At 40.1% G+C, this 23,889-nt stretch overlaps 1 protein-coding gene across 9 annotated transcripts in view; it reads right to left on the reverse strand.

The window, feature by feature from the left end:
* The window catches only part of ABCC9 (ATP binding cassette subfamily C member 9), a 77,085-nt gene that overhangs the window by 35,284 nt on the left and 17,912 nt on the right, over positions 1-23,889 (reverse strand). For 5 of the 9 annotated variants that reach the window (XM_052788782.1, XM_052788781.1, XM_052788779.1 and 2 more), the window contains exons 8-18: positions 20,530-20,724; positions 17,594-17,758; positions 15,889-16,044; positions 12,970-13,104; positions 10,949-11,111; positions 10,269-10,309; positions 9,189-9,331; positions 6,283-6,391; positions 4,864-4,974; positions 3,854-3,926; positions 2,464-2,569 (exon numbers count right to left, since the gene is read on the reverse strand). In XM_052788782.1, coding sequence (XP_052644742.1) covers positions 2,464-2,569; positions 3,854-3,926; positions 4,864-4,974; positions 6,283-6,391; positions 9,189-9,331; positions 10,269-10,309; positions 10,949-11,111; positions 12,970-13,104; positions 15,889-16,044; positions 17,594-17,758; positions 20,530-20,724 — 1,397 coding nt within the window. Of the gene's footprint in view, positions 1-857; positions 897-2,463; positions 2,570-3,853; positions 3,927-4,863; positions 4,975-6,282; positions 6,392-9,188; positions 9,332-10,268; positions 10,310-10,948; positions 11,112-12,969; positions 13,105-15,888; positions 16,045-17,593; positions 17,759-20,529; positions 20,725-23,889 lie in introns of all 9 variants that reach the window. The other 4 variants (XM_052788776.1, XM_052788778.1, XM_052788774.1 and 1 more) reach the window with 1 other exon arrangement.

Consider the following 23,889-nt stretch of genomic DNA (forward strand, 5'->3'; position numbering starts at 1 on the left):
TCCTTCTGAGGGGAGCACTGACTTTTCCTAATTTTTCTTGAAGTCTTCCATAGCTTGAGGGCAGAACAGGCCATTTGGGATGATCTACTTCATAATTTTTGTGTTTCCCATGCTTTTCACTTAGTACACAACAACCTGTTTGCACAGAAACCAGTTCAATATACAGAAAATATATACCAAGTGAAGGGCTTCCACTTAGCCACTCTTCTTTGCTTGGCGGTCTGAGAAGATGGTTGGTGTGCCTAAGGGGAATACATGTCTCTGCATATTCCCCACATCCGTCCCTGTATGGACTTAACAACTCAGGTCTGAAACAGGCTCAGCTACATCACTGCATCCAGATAGGCTCATGCTTCAGTGTTTAAGAAGTCTCTCTAGCTGATTGCTCACTGGGAAAACAAAAAGCCAGCTCCTTGTCTAAGGTTTGTAATGTATCTGAGGCATGTCTCATGTAAGTGGGAAGAACTGAGAACTGGCCCATAAGATTTGCCCTGGCCAAGATCTCTTGCAGAAAGATACACTAACATGCTTTCTTTCCCTAAGATCCCAAACCAGTGACAACCCGGGCAGCAGGACATACAGCTCTCACTGCAGTCAACCACAACAGCCCAAGCAAGATGGGCTTTCACAATGATGCATTGCAGGATTACCCCAATATAATTGGGGCTGAAATCTTACCCATCATTACTATTATTGTGGTGTTATACTTTGTTGGGGAATTCACCTAGCCTGCATTTCATCCCTGGATCAGCAGCTGCGTTAGTCATGCACGTGAAATCACATGGAAAGGGATTTAAGGGAGTAAATAGGACCTTTATTATGGTTTTGTAAAATATAGGATCCACTTAGTTCAATACCTGAAGCATCCTTCTGTATTCATCTGTCTGTCAGGCAGTCTGAAATTATCAGCAAAATATAACCATGTTTACATCAGCTATACCACAGTACCAAGTTATAGTTTGCAATGAAAAAAAGTCACTCAGTAGGGCCTGAGTTACTTGCTAAAACCTGAGTTGCCTGGTGATGTACAAACTGCTAATCAGCTGACAATATGATCTTAATCTCACTTGAACAATGTGAATCTTAAATGGTATTTCATAAACTTTCTCTAGTATCTTTCTAAGATTTCTTGTTTTCTCTAATCTTCCCAAGATTCCATATCTTTCTTTAGGACAAATCTGAGTCTTTCTCAAACATATCTTTGAAAACAATTGTGAGAATAATTTCAAGATACACTCTACTTGTATTTTCTTAAACTACTGAGAAAAAAAATGCCTGATTGTGATGTCAAAAGCTTCATTATATTTCTCAAAGATATTAACTGTGGTAAGTCACATATTCTTCTTCCTTCAAAGCTTAAACTCACATATAATTAAACTAAAGTTAGTCTTGCCTTGGCTCCAACTGTACCTGCTACTCCAGTGAGATCATACATTTAGAACAGCAGACAGTGAAATATGGCTAGAGAACAAAAAATGCCACGTGTACTAGCACAGGAAAAGAAAAATACCCAGCTTGCAACATTGCTGTAAGAAAAAGATGACTAGTAGTCAAGGGATGGGGCACCAAAATATTGGTCTCTCTGACAAAATTCACCCTTTCACCTCAAAAAGCTAATTAAGAAGAGTTTGCCTTAGTAGTTTTAAGGAAACAGAACTGATCTTTAAAATCAAAGAACAAGTCTTGGGGCTACAGCACATCCCTTCCACAGCCTCTGCCCTGCCTAGGCAGGAGGAGTGGCTGCTGCCCCACTTAGTTTCTGTAGGAAGTTCTCGTTCACTGGGTCTGAATCCACGTGGATCCCGAGGCCAGACCTCACTGGCAGTTCCCTCTTCAGCAACAGCTTCTTCACTGCCTTTACTCTTCAGGCATTCCGTGTCCTCAGGCTGTGTTCTGAATGTATTACAGTGAAGAGTAACACTGACTTCCTTAGGCAAGGCTTGGGCAGATACCAGGGAAAGGGAAAAGCATTACTCATGTGTTATTATATCACCTTTTTTTCTGCTAGCAGCAGCGTGACTGAGTGGGAAATACAGCCCTTCCTCTATGCTGGTACCCCACACATACCACTCGACTGAAGAAGCTCCAGCCTATCATGCTTTTACTGGTGTGTACAGTAGCAGTATAACAATGCTGACTTCAATTATAGTGAGTACTGAAGCCTAATGATAACAGGAATAGTATATGCTTTCTATTCAGGTCATTTGCTTGGGCTAATATATTAGCTATTAATAACCAGACTAGCCTTTTTCCCTCCCTGAGGCACTCTGCCTGCTCTGAACCATGACAGAACATCAACGAAAATCCTTCATAAGTTTGTAGGTGATGCCTTCCAGAGGGGATCTGGGTGATGATAATCATTCAACATGCAGTTCTGAGACAGGAAGTTTACATTTCTCACAGCAAATCCCAGCTACCTCCTTCTTAATTGAATATAGCAATTAATAGCTATATGAAACATACTTGCTCCAGTGGACTTTTCCCTCCAGCGTCTGCATCTCTCCCAATATAGCAAGGAGAAGTGAAGACTTGCCACAGCCAACCTGACCCACAATCATTGTCATCTGACCTATGATAATAATAATAACAAATACATTTTCAAAAAAGAAAAAAAAAGTTCTACTCAAGTCCGCAAGGCGCAACTAGATCCAGTTCTAGAGCACTTGAACTAGTTGGTTACATTTGTTGGCATCCACTACATAAATGGGCAATACGCATAGAATCATAGAATGGTTTGGGTTGGAAGGGACCTTAAAGATCATCTAGTGCCAACCCCCCTGCCACGGGCAGGGACAACTTCTACTAAATCAGGTTGCCCAAAGCCCCAGCCAACATGGCCTTCAACACTTCCAGGGAGGGGGCATCCACAGCCTCTCTGGGCAAATTATTATGCATGTATTCATCCTACATATTGCAAGTATTCATCTATGGAAAAATACATTAATGGACAGTACAAGTACACACTAATCTCCAAAGGAATGAGACTGTTGCTTTGACATATGTTATCATGCACTGTACGGGACTTTGTTACTTTATGGAAGTTATTTAGGGTCAAATGCTATGAAGTGGGAAGTGATTATTCAGTCTGGGATTCCATTAAAATTTGGGCCAATCTAATTAGTGACTGCAACTGAAAGAAGATCCATTACTTTTTTCTGCTTTGCTGTACTCTGCCCACCACCACTTTCCTACCTTTAGTCCTACTCTGTAGTGGCAATGGTGCTTCTCAGACCTTCCCATAAACTAACTGAACTCACTAACTGTGCTAGCTAGTGCATTTGCCAGGTAAGCTTCTCGCCAGCTGGGGAGTTAATGGTCTTACTCCTTCCAAAGGAGGTAAAATGTCAGACTCGTTCACCCAGCTTGTAAACCCATGGCCGTAGATTGTAAACTCCTTGGAGTAAAGACCTTCTCCTGGTGTTGTATGTGGCACTGGGCCAGCACAAAGAAGTGTTCATCCATGTATAAGACACCTAATGCTACAGTGAAACAAATGATACAGACTTTGGGATTACCTACAGTACTTTGGGATTATTAAAAATAATAATGAATTTTTTTGCAACTATCTTTTTCATATTTATTCTTACTCTTGACTTTGTTCCTGCTGTTATAAACACTATATAAACTGTATAGGTATATAAAATCATGTAATTTTTTGTTTATTTATAGTACTTCTGATTAATGATATAGCTATATGACCAATACAGTTCATGACCTTGTATACATTTTTAACCTTCATTTTTTCTTATAAAAATCTAAATGTGTGTTTTTGTGCTTTTCACAACATCAAGAAATGGAATTAGTAGTAATTTGATATTACATATTTAATGTTTAAGGTGTGCATTTATCCTACCTGTTGGGATTCTGATGTTTATGTTGGACAACGTAGCTAAACCACTTCCCCATGAAAAGTATCCATTGGTCACCTACAAAACAATTACCGCATGTCAGATATATAAACACATGAGGGAAAAAACACAGAATGTCTAGTTTGGATTTAAAATGTTACTGAAATAAATCTGTGATTAATAGACATGGTGAGGTATGCTCATACACACAAAAAAGCAAGTTAGGTTTGTAAAGATTGCCAAACTCAGAAAAGTTTGTAAACAAGGAAAGTTATATACACAAACGTATATACTGATTGAAATGCAATAAAGGGATGATGTTGAGTTGAACTCTACCAAACACTTTAATTCTGTCAAGTATAAGATTAAAGACTAAGAATAATGGCCACAAGATCTCACAGGTGACAATCTAAATAGCATAGCTTATCAAGGAATGAATCATCCTGTACATTGTGATACATGGCCCCTTGTGAAAGGATTCCCAAAGTACAAGTTGAATATTCACAAGGTTTATGCTGAACATAAGAAAAATGTTCCCCAGTGTACGCTAGCCTTTTTGTACTTCCTTTGGAGTTGACAGGCCCATGAAACATTCCTTGCACAGAGTGCAAGGACATATGTGGGGAAAATTTGGCCAACATGACTTAAAATAATGTCATAATAAATGTCAAAACGGAATTCAAAAGTTTTGATCTTGGTTCTAAGAGTGAAAGAGAAGTGCATGAAGGGAAAGTCTAAAAAATCTGTATTAATTTCTGCATATCAGACTATCTAGTTTTTGTTCCTTTAGACTCATGATGCCTCTGTTTCCTGGGAAGACAGAGAATCACTATGAAGAGCTGGTCTGTAAGAAATTCTTCTCACTTTATTTTTGGCTGAGGTGCTAATTTATTTAAGGGCTTGTTCTTGTGTTGGACAATCTGCCTTTGGAAGAACAGCAGCAATTGGGCAATATCCCGTACTGCTGCAGGAGGACCTGCTCCTCATAAAGAATGAGAAAATGTTTTCAAACCACCTTGATTGCGATATCATCTATCTCCACAGGACGTGTTTGCTTCCTTGTTGGCTGTTCATAGCTTTCAAGCTGATACCTCAAAGGCTGCCTCCTGTTGATGGCCTTGGTGTGCTACATAGTGAAATGAAGAAAGGAGAAAAGTTTGAATTGTCAAGAGGGGACAATATTTAGTTCCTTATAAAACAGGCAATCCATTCCCTTTCTTACCATCATTCTAGGTCATGAGAAGAAACTAGTGCTTTTCAGTATGTGTGATAATAAAGACACACTACTGTGATGCACATACTGTAATGTTTCAAACACCCTTAACTGAAGCATGAGGCATATCTTTCTGATTTTGGTTTCCTACGCATAACAACCCCAGATTTCGGCTCTGTCATCCCCCTCAAACCACTAGGTAAGTCTGCCCTACCTGAGGTAGCTCCAAACAAAGCTGTGTCAGTAAAAGTGTAAGGATATGGAGAGTTACCAGTTTGGTTCTCAGAAGCAGAATAGCTGCAGGAGCAAGAAGCATATCAAATTGGCTTGTGCAGAATACCTCACTTACGCTTAAGAGTGATTGTGGAGATAGCTCATTCAGAGCCACCTGTGGTATTTGTAAGCACCACTGTATTGAGCTAAATCGGGATAATCTTAGTGATTCCTTACAGCTGGGCTGTCTACAGTGAATGATTTAACCTTTACGGATATTACCTTTATTTTTCCCTCTCCCCATCATCTAGACTTTGTCTGTCTCTCTCTGTAGGGCTGGGCAAAAGGTGGACAAGAGAAACAAAACAAATGCTGAAACAATTTCATTTTTGTTTCCTTTAGTATAATTGTTAAGCCAGAAAAACAAGAAACATGTTGTTTTGGGTTGGCAAACTAATTTAATTCAGCTCAAAATAAAACTTATTTTTTGCTGATCTTTTCCTTCTGTTGCTGTCTTCAACTTTCAGTCACATTTCAAATGACATAATCAGTTTGAAACAGTTGAAATATGTAGCTTATTTCACAAAGTTTGGTGGTGTTTGTCCCACCTCCAATTCTGAATCTCCCAGAGCAGGAATCAGTCCTACCTAAAGATGCCCAACATATAATGGGTTGTACTGGCAATATACAGTACAAACCCCATAACCACAAGAAATGCACCCGGGCCTTTTATAAAAACTGAGAAGGATGAATTTGTACCACGTGTAAATGTGTTGATGTGTTATGGGGGTTTTATTACTACTGGCCCTTCCGCAATGCTTAAATGTGTTTGGGGACCCTTCATGTCATAGAAACACAGAGATCCCGACACAGAAGAGGCAAAACTGGTCAATGTTAGAGTCAGGCTGGAAGCCAAAACTCCTGAGCCCTATCATTTAGGCCAGTAGCCTTGTATGGGGCTATATGGCCTCTCTGCTTTGAAATTCAGTGTCATAAAACAGAACTTACAAGTCCTGTGTGCTTCTTACAGGATTCATAAGCTACAGAGCTGTCCCCACCTCTCCAGCTGTCATCTCCAATCTCATCACTCAGGAGAAACTCATTCAGTTTCTGTACACTTGAAAGAAAACAGGACAGTGAGTTAAATAAACCCAGGTTTCCCTGACCACATTTCCATTTTTGTGCAGCCCAGCCAGCAGGATATATCAGAATTGTTCCAAAAGAAGTTCATGGGATACTTCTGGTTTCCTATTGGACTGTCTGCCAGCCTGATGGCAAGTGAAAATTTTTTTACGTGGAAGAAGGACAGACGAAAATAATTAAACATCGTACTGGTAGCTGGGAATGAAGAGGAGAGCTATTCATGTGAGTGCCACTAGAGCTCCGTGGGAATGGTTTCCATCTCGGCAGGCTTACCTCTTCTGTGCCTTTCTTATGCCTACGCACAGTCAGGATGCATAAATGAGTCACTCACCCACCTAAATCCTCTGAAAATGCCGATGCACCAGGTGCATCCTGAACACAGCTTTTGCATACACTGCATGCAAACGGGACTAAAGACTACACAACCCAGGACAGCCACGGCCAGCCTTGGAGAATTACAGCAAGAGCTCTCTTTGCCTACTTCTTAAAAGTGTCCACTGGGAAATAAAGCACACAGGTTCAATTCATTCTTCATCACAGAAGGATCTGATCCCCTTTCCGCCCCACTTCCTTTCAGAGTGCTGTAAGCACCTAGCTCTTTATCGTTCTGGGGAAGGGATGAACAAAAGCACCCACCTGGTCATGGTGAAGCTATGTTATTTTGCAAAAACTAAAATCAAGGTGCATTGAGCCAGAGACTGAGAAAGCAGAAGGACATATGACTTCAGATCAGTGATTTGAATGTTAATCTGCAAATGGGAAAGTAGTCCTGTTCAAGGCCTCTCTCAGCATTTCGTATGAAATTATCAATACATGTTCAAGCCACAGAGATACTGGTTAGCAAGAAAGCACTGCTATTGTCATTATTTCCTCCTGCCAGTATATCTGTTCCTATCTCCTCTTTTGAAAGGAAAATTTATGTGTCTAACTCCCATATCAGAGTTTAAGTCTTACATAAGTGCATCAAACAAGAATTTATCTTCTTGTAGAAGATAAGAAACCCCATTCTGATCATCTGCCTAAGAAGACATCAACCATTACTTTGCATTTGAACGAGGACAGGTACCCTCAAAAGTTTTCATGGTACTAGAAGTACTCTTTAACATAAAATGGAGAATCTGACCAAAGTATGAGCACTTAATCATAACACAAATGAGCGCATACTCATATACATGTATTTGATTGATGGTAGAGCCGTGGAGTGGCCAAGCACGCATTCTTCATTCTTCACTTGGGGGACATGATGTTCATGGGAGAAAGATGTTAAGAAGTAAGTTTGCCAAAGGGTAAAGTTTGTTTTGGCAAATATGGTCTCTAAATAGTGTCCTGAGGGGTGGCCAGCAGTGTTAAGGAAAATGTACACACCATTTTGATATTAGGGCTATGCTAAACATAGTCCAGAGATGTAGAGGCTGGGATGATTTATAAAGGAGCCTTGAGATTTTCCACTAGTCAGAAATAATTTTCAACCTAGGGAAAATGTCTCATGTGGCCCTGCTGCTGCTTTGACAAAAATAAACCCTATTTAATTTTTTTTTTAAAGTGAGTGTGGTGCTGGCAAATGACAGCTGTGGAGCCTGAAGTCCCCTTGACTGCTATTTGTTATTACTGTTACCCACCAAAAAGAGGCAGCGGCAGCAGCAATGCAATACCTTTGCCAATGTGCCTCAGTCTTGGCAAGAAGGAATTACGTTTCTGGGTGTGAAGGTTAGTTCGGTCTTTACATCCTGCTCATGCTTGGCATCCGACACATTACTGCCAGTCAGGTGTCAGTTTGCGCCTCTTGGGACATCTTGTCAGTGTGTATGTCTACATAACTGCCCCATGACCATGACTCTTTCCATACAGACCACTGACGCAGCAGCCAAAAGTCTGAAATTTGACTTACTACCAACCAGCTCCCTTGAGATTAAGTGCTCTATAGCCCAGCACGAAGGAAGTTGTTTTGTTGGGCTACTTGCAGCAATAAATGCCTGGAACATATAAGTTTCTGAGGAAGCAACACATTTTATGAGTTCCTTTTCCTTTTTTTTTTTTAAATCTTTTCCACTTTGTGCCAACTTCCTCACTGTCCTGCCATGCAGATCCCTAACCCTCACAGACGAAATTCCCAAATGTCTGCCTTGCCATGCTTCCTCTCCCACATCTCTTTACTGCCATTCAGGGGAAGAGCATTTCCTCTATAAGAGAAGTGCTGTAGGGCTCGGTTTCCCTTGGGTAACTAGTCCTTCAGTGTCTAGTGTTCCTCCATCCACACTCTTTCCTAAGAAAGTCCATGCTAGTGCTAGACAATGGGAGGCAGGTCAATACCAAATTCTCACGTAAAGTCCAATGCACCGTTTGTGGAGGTAGACTTAAGCCAGTTGCTCTCCCTTGCATCAGCAGGGCCAGTCTTGCTAGATAGCTTCACGCCAGTCTCTCTCATCTCCCTCCGTGTTGACAAGAGCTCAGAAAAGTACTAGGTAAGGGCTACGGTGGGTGGCCACACTGAGAAAAGAGGAGCATATCCCAAGGAAGGAGAGTCCAGCTCTGAATCTGACCTGCCAAACTTGGTGAAATTATCAAAAGAATGGAACATTTCTTTGTCTCTGTATCATGCAGTAAAAAGAAATGGTTACTCTGATTTCTCTCACATTTTTGAACATCTGAGTCCTACCTCTTAATCCTGTTCCATGTGAGCAGGTAGAAACCACCTTTTTCTCCAGCACCTTCCCTGTTGTATTACTGAATGTAGGTGTTCAAGAGTTGGAGAAACAAGAAGGGCCACTTACCTTACGATAGCCTTGACTGCAAAACGAACCACAGTGGAGAGCAGGAACAGTGGTGTGACCAGGATGTGAAACAATGAGAGTGATGCAAAGGCCTGGGCAGGCTGCAGCGGCTTGACATTGGTATACGCGTAAGTCACAAAGGTCTGTCACATCACGAAAAGAGCATGTCAGGATAAGGATTCTTGAAAAAGATGGACAAGAACAGCAAGCAAAACATTTTGCTCAACTAGGGCCAGTAACTACATAGCTCAATTTATTGGGAATCCCAGTAAACTGAAGAGAAAGGTGTCTTCTATTAAAGTGCAAAAGATTTTAAAAACTTGCCAGTGATTTCAAGAGATTTACACATTTAAGAATGAAAAACTTTTCTTTGTAAAGTCAAAGCATTTAGTTTTGTAAAGTTTTGTAACTGACTTCAGGGTTTAGAGGAAACAAGCAAACCAGAAAAATCAGTAAGAACCTAATAAATCTTATGGGTTTTTTCACAGACGCAGAACTATGGTCATATCTCATCCAATTCTGGTACACACTGTTAGCATACTCTGAGTAATGCCCTCAGCATTTGGTCTATGAAGACTCCTTACTAGCCGGCATGCCATAGTTCCTCCAGTGCATTAGGCTGAGATTTAAACCTGGCCAGAGGACAAGGAAAATTTATTTCTCCTTAAACTGCAGAGTACCCTTTCTTGAAAACTAAAATGGTGGCTTATAATGCACTTTGAAACAGGAATGATTTTCACTGCTAGACAATAGAAAAGCAAAGCCACCCAAAACCCCTTCAAAATGAGACCTTCTCAAAATGGGTCTTCTTTCAGGTTGCAATGATTTCTTTCTTTCTTATAGGAAAAAATTATATTTCTTTTTGTTTTTACCAATCCAAGCCACAGCTGGTGAAATACCAGCTCTTGGAATGGGCACTTCCAGTGTCATGCTATTCTACAGTTAGCAGGGGCACATTAACTCATCTGCCAGTTTTATGAGGAATATGTCCTACAAAAACAATGGTGTCTTTTCTTTCTTTCTCCCCCTCTCATTTTCTCTGCCTTTTTATAAGGAAAAGTGAAAAAAACATTATCTTACTGCAAGAACAGCAGCTATTGGTATGGCCGCATTCATAAAAACTGTGAAAGAGAAATAAAATAGGCATCAGATTATATGAAATAAGAAAAAACAGTTTTACCATTAGTTGTGTGGCACTAGAAGAATCCAGTTATTTCCTGTTTAAGTAATTAAAACTCCTAAAGGAAAATTCCTCTGCAGGAAGAAATTTCCTTCCATGACAGAGAGACATCTTAAACACACAAACAAACAAGCCAAGTAATTATCTCATTTGTATACTTTACTGAACTGGGATAAAAAGTTTTATGTGCACAATTATTATGCAACACAACAAAAACATTACCCTCTCAGCCCTTCTACATTACAGAAAATACAATTTAATTCAGACACTAATTTATCTTTCCTGTAATCAGAGCTGCTAATGTTATCTGGAGCCTCCTTACTATAAAACAATTCATAACTGTAATGTCATTATGAAGGTGACAGAAAACTTCCTACAAAAAAAAAAATCAGCAAAGCATGCTCTGTATTTTCAAGTTTCTGTGTTGTATATTTGTCATGCCTTTTTATTTGAATCACATTTCACACACACACAAAAAAGTGTCATAGGCACAGCTGTATTTGGCTTTAGTTGAAGCCAGGAGGAATGTTGACATGGAGAACAGGATCCATTTCTGAGCATTAAAAACATAGTTACTTACTGGAAAGAGATGTATGAAGCGCAAAGGTTTTGAGACTGGTGAGTTCCTTCATCCTTGTTTCTTCCACGCTAGTACAAAATATGTGCTCCCAGGCATACAGCTTTAATAACTTAATGCCTTTTAGTATCTCATTGGTTTTCTTTAATCTTTCAGTAGAATAGTCCTTCATTTCAAAAGAAAACAAGGATAAGAAATTGATAATGGTTTGTAGTTTTAATGAGAATGCTCTTTTCCCTTCACTTCTGTTGTAAAATTCATTAAAGATTTATAATTTTGTTTGGTTTTTTGTACAGGCTTTCAGTTGCCATGCTGAGTAAAACAATATAAAATTCCATGTTCTTTAGAGATATTAAAATGCTTACAATCATGAGGGGAAATTAAGTGACCTGTTCTGAGAAGAAATATAAACCAAAACATCTGAATCCTTCAAATAGAGGGTGAAACTCAGGGAGGTGGATTAGTAGGTCAGTGGTGTCCATAACAATAGACAGAAGACTTCATGTTTGTGATTGCTGATACAAGATTCATTCTGGGATTCATACAGACTGGCCAGCAAAATAAATAAGATGTTTATTCATATATTTAGCTAATTGCCTCTCACCAGAAAACAGTAATTCTAAGTTTTGGTAAAATCATAATCCAAAAGATGTTATGAGTCAGACAAACTCAGAAAAGAGCAAAAAGAAAGATCCAGACTATTTCAGAAATTATGTAAAGATAAATCCTCTGTTGGTATAAATTGGCACAACTGTACAGGATTGAAGTGTGCTGAAGATTAAATTAATGTATGTATAATTTGCTTACTGAATATTAAGATAACAAGGATCTTTAAATATTTGACAACTCAAGCACCAAAGGTTGATTAAAAAAGTTCAAGGATCACAAGAATAAAGATAAAAATTAGACAAAGTATCAGAAAACATTTCTAATTGGTGAACTAGATTAGACAGCAAAATAAACTTACAGCACTGAAGAATGTACAATAGATATTAATCCAGCAATGCCAGCTGATTTTTAGAGAATACCAAAGCTTGGGGTGAGAGCATAAAGTCTCTAGCCATTTCAGAGGGCGGTTGTACACATTCTTTAAAACTGTCCTCCAGTAATTTATCAGTCATTTGTACTGTTTGCTAACATCCCACATCTGAATGTAGGAATAACACCCTTTCATGGAACTGAATTCATATGAAACCATGCTAGTTGGGTGAAAAATACTCTCTGCAGAGAAGACAGGTCAAGGCCCACATACTTTTTTCAGATTCTTGTCTGACAAATGTTAGGAAGGAAGAGATACTGAGCCACAGAAAAACAGAAAGGGAGGCATGATGGAATTAAGACACAGCTTGCCCAAACCTCTGCAATGAATGTTCACTAACAACAAGAAGCCCTGATTACTCGTTCTCATTTCTGGATGTGCTGGTTTTGGCTGGGGTAGAGTTCATTTTTTTCATAGTAGCTAGTATGGGGCTGTGTTTTGGATTTGTGCTGAAAACAGTGTTGATAACACAGGGATGTTTTCATTACTGCTGAGCAGTGCTCACACAGAGCCAAGGGCTTTTCTGCTTCTCACCCCACGCCACCAGCGAGGCAGCTGGGAGTGCACAAGAAGTTGGGAGGGGACCCAGCCGGGACAGCTGACCCAACTGTCCCAAGGGATATTCCAGACCACAGGACATCATGCCTAGCATGTAAAGCTGGGGGAACAAGAAGGAAGGGGGGGACATTCAGAGTGATGGCATTTGTCTGCCCAAGTAACCATCAGGCATGATGGATCCCTGTTTTCCTGGGATCCTGGGAGATGGCTGAATGAATTCCTTGTTTTGCTTTGCTTGCATGCGTGGCTTTTGCTTTACCTGTTAAACTGTCTTTATCTCAACCCACGAGTTTTCTCACTTTTACTCTTACAGTTCTCTCCCCCCATCCCACTGGGGGAGAGAGCGAGCAGCTGTGTGGTGCCTAGTTGCCGGCCGGGGTTAAACCACTACACTGGATCACAAATGTCACTGAAATAATTTACTTACAAGAGTGCTCTTCTGAGCCTCAGCCAGCTTCGTAGCTATGAAGTACTGTATTGGAGCCAACAGTACAATGACAGCAGCACCGACCAAGGCACTCATTCCAAGTAAATTGTAGAGTAGGATCACACCCATTATTATCTATGAAGAAAAAAGCAATATAGAAAAAGAAGGAGAATTCAATATGCCAGAAGGATAGCAAGAAAAAATTATTTTTCCTTCTAATAAACAAGTGGTTCATAGGAATCAAGTGAGCCCTTACTTCAGAAAGTCATGTTTGGGAAGTGTGGGAAATGAACCCAGAAGCCTTTATTTTTTGACATTAACTGCATAGTTTATGTTACTGCCTGGTAGTCCTAATTCCAGACGAGGTTTCCACAGAACTAAAGGAGCACTAAAATGATGGTGCTTGCCCCAAGGCATTTTACAGAATCACTGGCCTTAAGTCTTATTTACACTAGAACTCCTTACATCACTGGAAGTATTCAAAGGTCTTAGGACTGTCATGAATCACATTTGCACTCTGTCATAGTGGTCCTCTTGCAACTGCAAACAGAGGCACATCTAAGACAGGCACTGAAGCATATGTGCTGGGAGTGACACAAACCTTACCTTGTGCATCAGTACCGTGTAGGTCTGTAGGAAAGTACCAAGATGCTACCTTAGCCCTACAAAAAGTTTGGGAACACTTCCCGCAATGGTTTACCTGGGAATGTCTCTGATGCAACTACCGCGATTCTGCTTCCTGTGTTAATACAAGCTCTACTACATAAGTATTTTGAAAAAAAGCTCCACTGTATGGTACAGGATATACAGAACTAACTAGTTGCTTACTTTGTGTTTTTGCTCTCTCTTCAATGAGTCAGTTCTGTCTTTAAATCTGCATTCTTATTATACAGTATCAGAAATAAGAATCAGTGGAGTTCAACATTTTGAAAGCATTATTTAGCTCTTCAGGCTTCTGTAATGTAAATTAACATACCTACATGCCATTTTCTTAGCAGAATAATACAAGGTTACAGGTAGCAATTTGTACTTGGGGTAAACTGAAGCCCTTACTAGGGGCCCGATCCTGCAATGAGTTTTTGTGGTTGATAACAGGCCATAATCTGTTGATACACAATGTATTTTGCAAGATTCATCCCAATCTTCAGCAGGCTATGGCTATATTGGCTCACACTGGAAGGATATAAGTTCAGTATTTGCTACAAGCTTTACTGCTTGAGGAGGGGGCAGCCCTGACAATTGCTGTTTCTTGAGACATCCCTTGAAGCTCAACTCTTTTGCATAAGGCAAGACAGAATAGTCCCAACACCTTTTCCAGAGTGGTATAGTTATAATCCAGCTCATAGTTACGAAGGGTTAGTTTCTTCCTTCTTTTTTGCAAAAAACAGCCAATTGAGCTAATCAGGCAGAAAGACTTATTACCATAACACCAGTGTCATTGATATCAGCTGCATAATACTTTGAGAAGGAAATAGTAAGTATTCTCCTTTCAATTTTATTGTTGGAGCAGATGTGTAAGGTAATCACTATGACTGATAGAGCTAAAGAGCAGAAGGAGCCCTTTGTAGCCTAGGCCACAGGTGCTCACTCACCAAGTTCTTCAGCAAGGGTAAATTCACGGGTGATGCTACGCTCATTCCTGCACAAAGCTATGGTCAAGCTCCCCTGTGTTCCCTGTCTCCTGATTGCCTGAAGGTCAACTACAGGAACCAGCAAAATCATCAGAAGTTTCCTCAAACCAGCCTTTTACAGTAGTGGTAAGGAAGGCCATTACATTTCTACAGTGGCTGAGACAGAGACTTTATTAAAGAGACAAATGAGTGGTGAATTTAGGCTACATATAATTCTTCACTAGCCACAGGAATCAGACCACCTGTTCATTTAATAACATTCAAAGTATTAACAGCAACTCTTCCAAATAAACCTGGGTGTGAAACAGTGACTTAAAATTAAATGCTCTGTATTATTTCTAATTTCTGTTACTCTGCAAACTTTTTTTGTCCTTTTCTCCATAAATTATTTGATGACTCTCTAAACCCTACCCTATCCTAAAATAGACACATAAACCCAGTATTTTTTTCCATTAGTAGTAGTAATATTGCTGACTATTATAATAGATTACTGACGCAGTCCAAGGAATTTCAGCAAAACAGATCTACTATAAGAGTGGCTTTTATCCTTTTTTAAACTTATTTAATGTTGGTGGGGTTATCTACAGGTTAGGGTCATGTCAATTGCACCCCAAGCTAAAATTCTAAAGGTGCTACAGGAGTCCAAGCTTCATGGAAAATCAGTGTGGCTTAGGTCATTAAGTCATTTAGCACTTTTGAATATTTCTTTCAGGCTAATAATTTTTACTTTTCCTTCCTACAGATCTGCCTACAGATCTTTCCCAGCCTTGTTAAGAACCAGATGTTTACAGTAACTAAGCTTGTTTATATGAGAGCTACTCTGGGCATTCTGTGCAGCACACTGTTGGTGCTGCTGTCAGTCACTGAGCAGGATTCAATTGCTTTTTGCTCCTGCCACAAAACGCAGTTAAAAAGTGGACACTGCAAATGCAATACTTAGCACTGGTCAGATGCCTGTGATGCTGCCATGTGGCAGAAATAAAAGCAATGACTTGTGCCAGTAGTGGAAGAAATATGAGCAGGGAAAGGATGACAGGTCATGATTCTTAAAGTCACAGACCACATCCATGACATGGAAATCCTGCTCAAAAATTCCTCTCTCTACTGCAAAGACAGCCTCCCAGCCCTTGGAGGAGATGATGGGCCACGTTTCTGCTTGTTAGTCTTCCTGGCAATTGAGTGTGAAGTCCAAGTTCCCCTCTGGATTTTGTAGTAGTCTCACAGACAAATTGTCTTTTCAACCAGGTTGGAGGATCTCTGAAATCAGGCCCTTACTTTGATGCTCTACCTGAACAGGCATTGCCCACAGATTGGGGCACAGGAACAAGAACCACATTAATTGATTTGTTTCTATGGCAACCAAGTTATTGATTTGTCCCAGCGTCATCTCTCCCATGGACAAGTTGGACGTCGAAAGCCTCAGGATCTTATTATATATCATTGCCTGTAGGAAAGGAGTAAAATGGAAGATATGAAAATGATATAATTATAAAGCAACAGTAGCAGAAGGACGTTTCAAACTGCGGTATCAGTCTTTACGTAAGACAGCCTTTCTCCAAGTCTCTCACCTGAGACACAGAGAGAAAGATGGAGACAGAGTGAGAGAAAGCACAAGAGAGAGAACTGACTTTAAAAAACTCCAAATCCTTTTAAAAGGTTTGTTGCTTAACACAGACCTAAAATAGAACAAAATGACAGCAAAACATCAGCATTTAGGAGACTGGGCAAAGATCTCCTTTGAACAAACATTTGGTGAGCCTGCTTTTCTGTGACACTGTCTGTCAGAGATCCTTGTTTCTGATAAGATAGTTAAACTCATGCTATGAAGTTTTGACCAGGGTGGCTATGTATTCCTTTGGGTTTCTCTCCTTTACCTGGTCATCTATTTCCATAAAATTTGTAGGAGCTTAAGAAAGTTTAAAATTAATCAGGACTTATATCTACCAGAATTTTAAAGACAAATATTGTGAGCCCAGTTTGCAGCTACGACCAAATATCAAACACTGCAACTTTGAGAAATTTTTAAAAATAATTTGTGCCCCTTGCCCTGTTTTGTCCATGAATCCTGTAGAATTAAGCAGAAATGCCTACAGACCATGGTGAATTACATCAGCTGCATATGGTCCTAAAAGACCCCATTTTGGCAAGCGGGAGTCGCAAAAGCACAAGGAAATAATCAGGTACGCTTTCTCCACCACGTCTGTACCATCTATCCTGGGAGAAGGCAGAAAATGTTTGAAATATCTACAACAATCATAGTGTGCACAAAACCCAGAAGCTTCCATGCTGAGATGATATTCCTGTGGTTAGTTACACCTGGCAAAACATCAGTTCCAGCTTCTGTTCTGCACACAGTGCTACTGCTGTCCATGGAGTGTGGTCTGCAGAGATCCCTGCTACAACCCACCCACGTTCTGAGCTGGAGCTGCTGGCTCCAGTTCATAAACATGGCTTTCACAGAGGGTTAATGGATGCCAGTTTGAGAGACACAGTTTTGGAGATGAATTACTCCTGTCCCATCCCACAGGGCTCTGTGCAAAAGGGCATAAATATTCAGAATCACGCACACGATACATGGACAATGTTCCCATAAAACATAGCTTGGCCAAAGATACTCTGCAGATAACTGCTCACAGTCAGCAGAAGTAACCTCATAGGCAAATGAACAAAGCAGGGGCAGAGCCAAAACAACACTGCTTATCTTCATATACTTAATGTCATCTGCAAAAATATGTTCTTACATGCACAGTGTGAGTGCTAAACTTCTGCATGTTAGTATGATGGGGTTTGTTTTTAGCAAAAGCAATTGCTGCATCAGTTTGGCTGTGTCACTGATACCACTTCTCCAGTTTTCTGTATAAAAATACAGTGCATCTCTTCTCTCAAACAACTGTTAACTGAGTCTTCAGATAAAGAACAAGACAAATGGAAGTACAAAGCTGGAGCTAGTGTTAGTGAATTTCTTGGCAGATCATGCAAACATCTTTGCTCACCAGTAAAGCACCTCGTAGGTTGATGCCAGTTTCTGTAGTCACATAGTAGGATGCCTGCAGGAATGTCCTCTGCAAGATAAGGGCCAGGAAAAGAAGAACTGCCAAAACATAAACATTCCTGAGGAATTCATCCGAGGAAAGATACGAATTTGATGGATCCTTCACCTGAAAAGAAAGGAAAAAGTGGTGAAAGTGGCATAGGAGGGATTGTATGTTCTTGAGATACTGGAAACAAGGGAATTCAGTCATTACATTACAATAAAAAATATTGATGGTATTATGGGACAGTTATGGAAATCAGATTTCTCACTGTACCTACATGGCAAAATCATTTGGATACAATTAAATACTCCACTCATGTTCTAAAGACTTAACTTTTAGCCGTTCTAAAATGAATTGGTTTTAGCAGGAAACGGACAATTAGATCACCATGTCTGCCTTATCTTTAGTTTCTTCATCGAATTCTGATGACTTGTAGGATAGAAATGCTACTCTGTAGAAAATAGCTCATTCCACCTGGACCACAAAGAAGCTGCAAGAAAATATTTTTTATTATATGGGATTAGTTACTCATGTTGCATTTGCATATTATGGAAACAATTCCTTCCAGAAATATAGTCTATGATACCTGTGAATTCTGAATAAAATAAGAACATATATGCCAGTATTCTCCACAAAATGAACTTTAAACAGGGGAAAAAAAAGTCTCGTTCAAATCACTTTGTTTGTTTTCATTTTCTAGTTTTTATGTTCACTGTTCTGCTCTGTTTCAGGCAGAAAAGGAAACAAATGTACCAAAATACTGCAAGGAAGGCTGTTCTTTTGGTATTTCCGATCCAGCTGGAAGCAGGATGTACTGGAATTCTTACAAAAAAAAAAAAAAAAAAAAGAAGAAGAAAAAGCCTGTTCTACTGAACTACCCAGCCTGATTCTGAGATGAAAGGACTGGGGAACAGTGGAAAGTAAACCACGTAGCTACCCTCTTGGAGATTCTTTCATCACTCTGGATAAGTGTCATCTGCCATGAGACTGCAGGCAGGAGAGAGGTGCTCGGAACCCTCCAGGCTCACCTCACTGCAGTGACCCCAGCCTTGCCACACCACACACTCCTCCCTCTGCCATGGGCAGCTGACACCCAAAAGGTGTGTATATGCACCCAACGGTGTTTTCAAAAGGTCCAATGTCTGTAAGACACCTAAATCCCACTGAAATAATAGGTCTAAGTGGCTCAACCAGCCCAAGACTCCTTGAAATGTGGGTTGTTTAAGTTCAGGACTGGCCAGATAAATATATTTGAAACTCTTCTCTTAATGTGCTGCTGCATCTAACTTCCCCATGTTTACATAGTGGGGATATCAATAATAACATAACATTTGTAGATACCTTTATTAATGTACATAGAGTTCTCAGGTATTAAGGGGGAATAAGCATAAAATTCAATTAATTCACATTAATTGGAACTAGACTGAATTTAAAGGAGAAACACATAATAGCAAGAACAACCAAGAGAAAGTTTATCAAAATCCATAAATTAAAAGCAAATGTATTCTGAAATGTATCCAAAAGAAATAGTGACTGTCACCAAGCTCGGCTCTTGGAGTGGTTTCAAGTTCTCCAATGATTTTAATCTTCCCTTTAGCCAGTGTTGATTAAAACTTAAAAAAACCCCACAACTAAAACCACTACACTGAAGAGTACAAAAGATGAAGGAAGTGTACAAGGTACAGATTCCTAAATTTGAGATCCAGAAATGATAATTTTCAAGCTAAAATACCTTGTTTGTTCAAAGTGCAAAAAAGCCCCATTTTTAAGGCAAAATATGCACTTTGCCTTTTAATTCTGTGGCTCAAATCCAGCACGTGGAGGTTCAAGGATGATAAAGACCTTTATTTGATAAGCTGCACAATTAAAGTCTCATTCTTCAGTGCAATGGCTGAATGAGAGTCTAAAGCCAAATTCAGACCATCAAGAACATGAATGTCAGGAGCAAGCAGCCAAGGAGAAGAAGTTTGGACAGTGATGATAGTCAAATGCTTTATCTGGAGGGGAAAATGTTATTCCATTACATACCTATCTGCTCCTTCAAATATAAAACACTCCGCATAAAGTGTATGGAGATGTTTCTGTCTCAGAAGACAGACGTAGGAAAATTTCTTAATCATGTCTTCTCTGCTGTCAGCTAGTAAAATAATTTTACCTGTATCTTTTCACTAGTTACTAATAAATTCTTTTTCCTATGATAGAAAAGGTTCTGTATCAGAGGCTTGCTCAGTGCTTAGAGGTGGCCTCTGAAATTTCAGTCTCCATGAAACTTGAAATGAGCTGTGAACTAACATCTTTTGTGCATCTCTAGTATCAGGAATGCCATTGAATAAAGTGGATGCTTATCACCTTCTCACACGCACCAATGCATTTCACCACAGCAACAAGAGCACAATCAGTCACAAACAGGGAGAGACTACTCTCTGCTTCCCAGTGGAAAACAGATTTCAGAGAGCTCAAACCGGTCAATGAACTACCAATGGACAGATGGATAGAAATTAAGCAGAATTCCCAGACTCATCCCTGCTGGATGCCTCCCTGAGGCACCACCAGCGGGTGTCCTGCCTGACATGAGGAGGCGTAGTTAAAGAGGAGCAGAAAAGCTGTTCCTTCTCCCCAGAACTGCAGGGATGACTCCACCAAGAGGCAGACAGCCGGGCAACTGGGGGAAGCCTGCACTACCTGTGTGGCATTCATACCAAAGACTTCCACTACTGAGGTTTATAACTTGACTGTCTCTCACAAAAAATTACTCAATTTGCTTGAAAGAAACAATGAAATAATACAACGATGATCACAGACATATAAAAGCATGCAGCCAGAAGTATTAAATACCTGATATGAATCTAGAACTACTACCAAACAAAGTCTTTCAATCCGTGTTGTCACATTACCTTTTCTGTTGTATTTGTATTATTGGTTGTATTCTGGAAGCCCTGGACAATGCCAGAAATGCATAATGGCCCAGCAAAACCCAGCAAGTCAGCCAAGTAACGGAACGTGCTGCTGAGGAGAATTGGTCGTCCAAAAGCACTATACATGGCTAACCATATGGAGGGACTCCGATTGGGCTGGTCTGCTACCTTTTTCTGGAAAACAGAGAAACAGGTATCAATGCACCAAGAAGAGGGCTCCCTGGCTTTATTACGGCAACTTCCATCTCGTTCCTGTCTGGATGCCCAAATGGTTCCTGAAGGGTGTTTTGGAGTGGGTGAGGTAGCAACCATGTAGATATCAACAGATTTCAGACATTCTTCCCAGCAAATTCAAATTCTGCCTCCTCTTGGTAACTGTGGTTTCTCATCTCTAAATCCTACCACTTTTCTGAACCTGTGAACACAGGAATGCAAACACAGATTAATCATACTGGCATGTAGCCATTGCTCCTTGTCACATGTGTGCTCAGGAAAAGGTCTGACCTTTCAAGCCCTTGCTCGTATTGGTAATCTTGGCTTTCACAGTAGCTGTGAAACCACTTGATCCAGTAAAGGCCTCTGATGTGAGAAAAGGATTGAAGGAGAAAACACGGACAGACACCTGCAAGAATATACTTTAATATATCTGGATTTTTTTCCATCTCTTGGACGCCTTCCAGGAAGACACACTTCAGCCGATCAGCAGTTACTGTGCTCAACACGATGAAAGTAACAGGCTATGTTGGGAGGTAAGATTAAATCAACCAAGGGTGCTTTCTAGCTTTCAGTTCCGTGAATCTATGCAGTATGACAACTCCTGCCCTAAAACACCAACCAGCAAATATCTCTGTATTTAGTCAGAGGAGTTCTGGCATTTCTGAGGTCCTTTCAATCTAAAGAAGAAAGAGTTTTACTTAACAGATCTATGGTCTGCAGAGTGCTTCCTTGCGCTTCAGGCAGCAGCTTTTGACACTTTAAAAAAACATCTGTCATTTTTCAAGTAGCACGGATGGCTGCAAGTTGTAACCCAAGCCAAGCCCTCCTGAGTGTTCACAGAGACATTTTAAGTATAGCCCAGTAATAACAACACCCTGCCCCGGCACATTAACCAAAGAAAAGCAAGCATGCCTGTACCCTGCCTGGCTGCCTTGTCTTTTTTCTTCTTTTCTCTGTTTTTCCTTTCATGCCACTTCAACAGTGAGATAGAATATGTGCATGGTGCCAAAAATGTACAAGGGTACAGGAGGGCCAGATAGCTGCTTACTGGCTTCTAGAGATTAGGCCAGGCTGGTCATACCCAATGCCAAGAGGCTTAGTACAGAGAAATAAGCAGTACGGGGACAAATCGGAGGTAACATTTCCGAAAGTGGTAAGAATGAAACTGCTTCTTCAGATGAGGGAAAGCGCACAAGGGCCTCATGCAAATTTCCCAGACAAAAGGCTCTGAATCTGTTGCCTAATGGGTTTTGAGCTAGACGGCACTACAGGAGCTACTGGCATCCTCCTCAAATAAATGATCTGCACTTTCACAGCTTGATATGAGCCAAGCTAACTTATTAGGAAAACACATCTGCTGTCTTTTGGAAAAAATTGCACATCCTATTATGGACATTCAATTAATGGTAAATTTGGTAAATGGCATTGGTAAATCCTTATTTCTTTAATAAGATTTTGCTATTTCAATAGCTGTTTTCACTACTACTACAATTCACATAACTGTCATTGCTACCTGAAATCTACTTACTTTTCATTGGAAAAAATATTAATTAATTTAAATTAAATTATCTAATAATCTCTATTGCTAAACACTGTTGTTTCTTCTTTTTTAATCAGAATTCCAAATTCACTGAAGTATCTAATGGGCAGGGGAGAGAAAGAAGAGTGGATTTTTCTTCTAATCTTAAGCTCTTTTCCAGAATGGTTCTTGAGGCCCAGTGTTATGGGCTTGCAGTATACTATGTTGTACATGCCAACCCTATCCTTTATTTAGGTGCTGAAGGATGATCTGTCAGTCACCACTCATTATAGCTGTCTGACAACCACTGACATGTTTCAGTAAATCCACAGTTGAAAGTTTGGCCAATGTCTTAAGACACAAATAAAAAGCTCTGCCTGGGCCTTCTGCATGAAAAAACGTTATTACCATGATGATTATTTTCTGCAGTTTCCCAGTCCCTTTAAACTGCTGTGGCTTGGGAAGCCACCTGAAGCCAAGAGCTTCTCCTCCTGGGCATAGGAGACTGGAAGGACATGCTTTCCTTTTGGAAGGTGAGAAAAAGTATCTTAAAACATAATGTTAAAAATTATCCAGTTACAGAAAAGGAGGGGAGCTGGACTAAAGACAGGGAAGAGTTGCAGCAACACAAATGTGAACTTAATCAGTTTACACAACTATGCATCCCGGTGTTTGTTTAAATTTGCCAGGATTATTTTTGTTGGTATGGTTGGTAGCGTTTGTTGTGTGAATTACTAGGCTGGACTGCTGTTCTCACCTGTGGCACTTGCTTAGGTTTTCTTGTCACCTCCCTTTTAAATGACTGTAATTTCCTCTACCTTGGGCACTCAACAGTTGAAATAAGGGCAGTGAGACAGCACTTGCTGGTAAATCAAGCCACCTGTAAGGTACGCCTCAGTAAATACGGAAATCTGACTGTTCCCTTACTGCTGGAGCTGACAGTGTCAGTCTGATGCTGAAGGGCAATGCTCCGTCCCTGTGATTTCTAGCTATCTAATACACTTTCTTTCCTCCTGTTTTTGCCATAACAGGTAAGATCCACAGTGGCACATGAACAGCAAGTATAGGAAATTCTGATGGTCCTTGACTTTAAAAATTGCATTTTCTATTACACCATCCCAAAAGTAAAACTTTCTATTGACTGTCAGAGCAAATTACACAGGATTTTGGTTGATGGGGTAAACCAAATGTAATATCAATGTGTTAAATCTAGTTTGGGATATGTGATGTGTGATGCACTAGTATGTGGTTTGAAACATCCACACCACTTGTATAGAAACCAAAACAAAAGCCAAGCAACAACAGAAACAGGATAAAATTTTGGGGGAGAGGGATTATGTGACAAGTACTACCCACATATAGTACATTGGTCCAAAAATTTGGCTGTGAGAGTTTCATTGCATATTATTAAGGACTTATTTTTCTTCTCAATCTTATTAAAAAATTCTTTATCTTCAGCCCAAATGTCCATTAATATAGTAGGAACTGTGAACGTGTATTAAAGAGAATATAGGAATTCAAGGTCATGGGTCTAATCCTATGTGTATGGTGTGCATCACTGCTTATTCTGCAGAAGCAACCTTCCTATCCACATTTAGAATTTC

Source organism: Harpia harpyja, chromosome 6 (genome assembly GCF_026419915.1).
Source record: "Harpia harpyja isolate bHarHar1 chromosome 6, bHarHar1 primary haplotype, whole genome shotgun sequence".
NCBI classification, from domain to species: Eukaryota; Metazoa; Chordata; class Aves; order Accipitriformes; family Accipitridae; genus Harpia; species Harpia harpyja.